The sequence below is a fragment of the Eriocheir sinensis genome, chromosome 53 (genome assembly GCF_024679095.1).
Source record: "Eriocheir sinensis breed Jianghai 21 chromosome 53, ASM2467909v1, whole genome shotgun sequence".
Lineage (NCBI taxonomy): Eukaryota > Metazoa > Arthropoda > Malacostraca > Decapoda > Varunidae > Eriocheir > Eriocheir sinensis.
The window spans coordinates 9,763,216-9,768,215 of NC_066561.1; the positions used below are offsets into that span (position 1 = coordinate 9,763,216).

Below are 5,000 nucleotides of genomic sequence, written 5' to 3' on the forward strand. Positions count from 1 at the left end.
CGGGGTGGAAGGGGAGGGAGATGGGCCGAACTGGAACGGGGTGGAAGGGGAGGGAGATGGGCGTAACTGGAACGGGGTGGAAGGGGAGGGAGATGGGGGGAACTGGAACGGGGTGGAAGGAGAGATGGGGGGAACTGGAACGGTGTGGAAGGAGAGATGGGCCGAACTGGAACGGGGTGGAAGGGGAGGGAGATGGGCCGAACTGGAACGGTGTGGAAGGGGAGGAGAGGGCTGGGTTATGTCTGTCATCAATGTGTGTGTACATGCACCTTGCGTAGGTACACTTTGAGTTTACAGAACCATCGGCACCGCACACTAACCGCAAACATGGCGTAATCGCTTCGTTGTCTTGTAAGCGCTGGGTGCACGCGAGGTGGGTGGGTGAAGGTAATGGGCAGTGGGTAGGAGTAGCGGTAGTGACAGGCAAGCAGGCAGTGGGGGTAGGTGTCTGTGGTCGACCCTTCACCCCTTGGCACTTGCTAAAATTCATAAAGGTCAGAAGCGTCTAGTCAACCCAAGGTGAGACGCCGCGCTGTGACGGCTTAATCACCAGTGCTTGGCGAGATCCAGGCAGCGCTAACCTCCTTTTTGGCCTCTGTGGGCAGGGAAGTGAGGCGACGCTGAGGGTCAGTTCCCAATCACATACAATTAACAAGGCTTTCGTAAGATTTGGGAGCATTTCCAGGGGTAGTTTTATGACCCTGGTGGTAGTCTGACAAAGTTTCTGCACTATGAACGTAAAGAAGCACTCAGGAGGACGCGTTTAACCACTTTTTTGGACTTTAGAAATGACTGATGGAAGGGAAGGAAGCGTTTAAGAATACCACCGTCATGAGGCTCGTCTTCTAAAACATTTCGTCACCCAAGAACACATATTTGACAAGGCTTTCCTAGGCGTTTTGGGTACTTAAATGTATAGTTTTATAACCCTGGTGGTAGTTTGACCTTTCTTCTGTACCATTAGGGTAAAAAAAACACTAATGACAACCCAATTAATCTCCTTTTCGTCCCTTGGAAATAGTTGATGTGAGAAATTGAAGCGTTTAAAAATACCGATTTAAATAAGACCCACATTCTCAAACGCTTTTAACTCCCACATCAATTATTTTCAAAGCCCACAAAGTAGATTAGTGGGGTTGTAATGAGTGCTTTTTACGTTCATGGTGTGGAAGCCTTGTCAAACTATCACTAGGCTCATAAAACTACCCATGGAGATACCCACAACCTCCATGAAACCCTTACCGAATGTGAGTGTGCAAAATCCCCACAAATGTATGAGGATATGAACCTAAAAGACGCTATAGGGAAAAAAAGGTCTGTTAGGTTGAAAAATTAAGGCTTATAATATTAACTCATCCTCATAAACCATGCAATATTAACCTCCATTCATGTGGTTGTGTTAGTGAAGCTTGGAGAACTGGATGCTGTTTCAGTGGGTGGTAGGAAGTGGATGGATTCGTGTGTCAGTGGTTGGTAGGAAGTGGATGGATTCGTGTGTCAGTGGTTGGTAGGAAGTGGATGGATTCGTGTGTCAGTGGCTGGTAGGAAGTGGATGGATTCGTGTGTCAATGGTTGGTAGGAAGTGGATATATTCGTGATGTCAGTGATTGGTAGGAAGTGGATGGATTCGTGTGTCATTGTGTGGAAGGAAGTGGATGGATTCGTCTATCAGCAGAAGTATTCGTGATGGCAATAGGTGTTAGGGAGTGGATGTATTAGTGCTCTCAATTAGTGGTAGAAAGTGGAAGTTCTCGTGTGTCAGTGGGTCGTAGGAGGAGGATATATTCGTGGGTTTCGGGGGGAAAGACGTGGCCGGAGAGGTGTACGAGGCTAACCCTATGTGACACCTCAATTACCCGCCTTCCGTGTGCGACAGGTATTGCGGCCACCTGAGACACGGAGTAGATAGAAAGGTAGATAGGAACATGACGTAAGGAGTCTGCATGGGGCCAGTCGGTCTACGAGACAGCTTCTGAACATGTAACACCATCTTTCTGGCTATTTCTTGAGGGTGTCTATCGTGTTGGGACCCACCACATGACTGCCAAGACCAACTCATCCCCGACTATGTATTAGTAAGCCAGTTCTTGCTTCCCTAAACACATATATCGATAGATGAAGTATATGAAGAGAGATATTGGAGGGAGTCAGATTTGAGAGGGAGACGAAGAATGAGGGAGAGGAGGAGGAGGAGCAGATAGATTGAGATAGACAGAGAGAGATATAAGGGGGGTCAGATTTGAGAGGGAGAGGAGTGGCAGGAGGGGGATGCGACTGGGAGGAGGAGGAAGGGAGGAGCGAGAACGGGGAACTGCGACAGCCTGAGCAACAGTTGGGGTCTGGCTGTTGCACGAGAAGGGTGGAGGGAAACCTGGTCTCCCGTTCCCTCGAGGTAGCTTCTGCGTTCCCTTCCTTCCCTTGCTTGAGTGCTGGCGAGGAAAACAGAACTTACCCAAATACGTGCAGAAAGTGTTGCTTGCCTAAGAAGGTCGTGCTAGGAAACAGTGAACGATTTGCAATGGGAAAAAAAATAATGTTTGAAGATAAAAGGACAGTAAGCGAGTGGATGAAGGAACATGAAGTGCCTGAGGAAAGATAATGAAGGAAAGATGATACATGGTTGAGAATGATGATAGATAGATAGAAAGATAGATAGAGAGAGTGAAGGAAAGATAGTCACCAATACGGAGCGGAAAACGAAAGCAAAATGAATGTCGAAGTGAAATCGAAACTGAACCTTAATAAGTTGCGTTTGTCAAGATCAAGCAATTACTGCTGAAGCTGGTTTCTCTCTCTCTCTCTCTCTCTCTCTCTCTCTCTCTCTCTCTCTCTCTCTCTCTCTCTCTCTCTCTCTCTCTCTCTCACCGGAGTACGCTGACCCCCCTAAAGCTAGTATTCTTCATTTTCCCGTGTGTGTGTGTGAGAGAGAGAGAGAGAGAGAGAGAGAGAGAGAGAGAGAGAGAGAGAGAGAGAGAGAATACGAGTGTTAGTGTGATATGTGTGTGTGTGTGTGTGTGTGTGTGTGTGTGTATGAGAGAGTACGAGTGTGAGGAGTGTGTGTGTGTGTGTGTGTGTGATTCCAAGCACGTGTGCACGCCCCACCTGGAGCTGCTAATCAGACCGCCAGCAGGTGTGTGTGTGTGTGTGTGTGTGTGTGTGTGTGTGTGTGTGTTGCATATACATACATGACTTGCGAGTTGTTTAAATATGCATTGAGGGAGCTGTGTATACGTGTGTTCCATGTGTAGTGAACATGTGTACGTGCGTGTGTGTGTGTGTGTGTGTGTGTGTGTGTGTGTGTGTGTAAGAGGAGGAGGAGGAGGAGGAGGGAACACAGGGTCGGGTTGAAAGTGAAAGGAAGTCTGGTTTCGACCTACCTACCTACCTGCCTATCTCTCTCTCTCTCTCTCTCTCTCATACAGTAAACCCATTAAAAATGACAACACTAAGAACACATAAGCGAGAAAACAACAACAATAATAATAATAATAATAATAATAATAGCAACAACAACAAGTGATAAGCTTTCGAGACCGTAAAAGAGAAAACATACAGGAAAAAAAACCCAAAGAGAAAAGAGACCAAGAGCGTTTTTTTATTTTTATTTTTTTTTATTTTTATTATTATTTTTACAAGTGTGTGTGGGTGGCGGTGAAGTGTGAAGCGGTGGTGGTGGTGGTGGTGAAGGTAGTGGTGGTGGTGGTGGTGGTGGTGGTGAAGGTAGTGGTGGTGGTGGTGGTGGTGGTGGTGGTGGTGGTGAGTCAGTCAGTCTCATGCCCTCTCCCTCTGTCTGTCTCTCTGTCTTTCTCTCTATCTATCTATTTATTTATCCCTCTGTCTGTCTTTCTCTCTATCTGTCTATCTATCCCTCTGTCTGTCTCTCTGTCTCTCTATCTGTCTATTTAGCCCTCTGTCTGTCTCTCTCTGTCTCTGTGTTTCTCTTATTCTATCAATCTGTCTATCTATCTATGTCTACCTACCCATCCATATCTATCTACCTACAACACACACACACACACACACACACACACACCACCACCACCACCACCACCACCACTAAAAGCCAAATGTCAACAGAACCTTTATATATATAGTTTTTTTTTCCCCTTCCCTCTCACGCCAGAAAAACAAAGCAGAGGAAAGAAAAAGGAAAACATTATAAAAACGTGGAAATCCTTACGAGTTGACATTCCTACACAAATTTTATGACCCCAACCAACCAACTCGACCATCCAGTATTGTCGACCAGCATAAAATCGACCTTCCACCAACGTATTCTACCATAGTCTACCAACATACCCTACCAACATAGTAACGCACGCCCTCCCAGACCCATTCATCGGACCATCGCCTTCCCATAAGACTTGAAATGCGTGCTTCAGGTAAAGAGAGAGAGAGAGAGAGAGAGAGAGAGAGAGAGAGAGAGAGAGAGAGAGAGAGATAACGGGAGGAGGGGCCATCACTTTTTTACGTTTGCTTGGTAAGGTCAGGGTTCATGGTGAGAGAGAGAGAGAGAGAGAGAGAGAGAGAGAGAGAGAGAGAGAGAGAGAGAGAGAGAGAGAGAGAGGAAGCGAAAAACAAAAGGAAAAATAAGTGAAGATTAGAATAAAATAATAATGGGAAAAAATACGGAAAAAAAGGAAAATGAAGAGAGAGAGAGAGAGAGAGATTTGCTTTCCCTCCTAGCATTGATCAAAATACTTCCTTAAACATGTTGCGAGAATTGTGTGTGTGTGTGTGTGTGTGTGTGTGTGTGTGTGTGTGCGCGGCCACCAAGTTAGGGAATCACGTTAGAATTCTCGGAAATGTTGAGTTCATTGATTAAAGTTTCCTGATGTCGTGGGTGGGTGTGGGTGCTCTCTCTCTCTCTCTCTCTCTCTCTCTCTCTCTCTCTCTCTCTCTCTCTCTTGGTTCTGCGTTCTATTTTGTACTTAGCAACGGGAACTCTGGCGTGTATGTGTGTGTGTGTGTGTGTGTGTGTGTGTGTGTGTGTGTGTGTG

At 46.3% G+C, this 5,000-nt stretch overlaps 1 protein-coding gene across 6 annotated transcripts in view; it reads left to right on the plus strand.

Annotated features, from left to right (window-relative positions):
* Positions 1-5,000, plus strand: part of LOC126983350 (protein Smaug homolog 2-like) — a 35,701-nt gene that overhangs the window by 16,435 nt on the left and 14,266 nt on the right. Inside the window, exons 1-2 of one of the 6 annotated variants that reach the window (XM_050836073.1) lie at positions 2,236-2,392; positions 4,124-4,382. The exons of 4 other annotated variants lie outside the window; for them this stretch is intronic. In XM_050836073.1, the coding sequence (XP_050692030.1) occupies positions 4,370-4,382 (13 nt within the window). In that variant the 5' untranslated portion in view covers positions 2,236-2,392; positions 4,124-4,369. Of the gene's footprint in view, positions 1-2,235; positions 2,393-4,123; positions 4,383-5,000 lie in introns of those variants that run through there. One more of the 6 variants, XM_050836074.1, reaches the window with a different exon arrangement.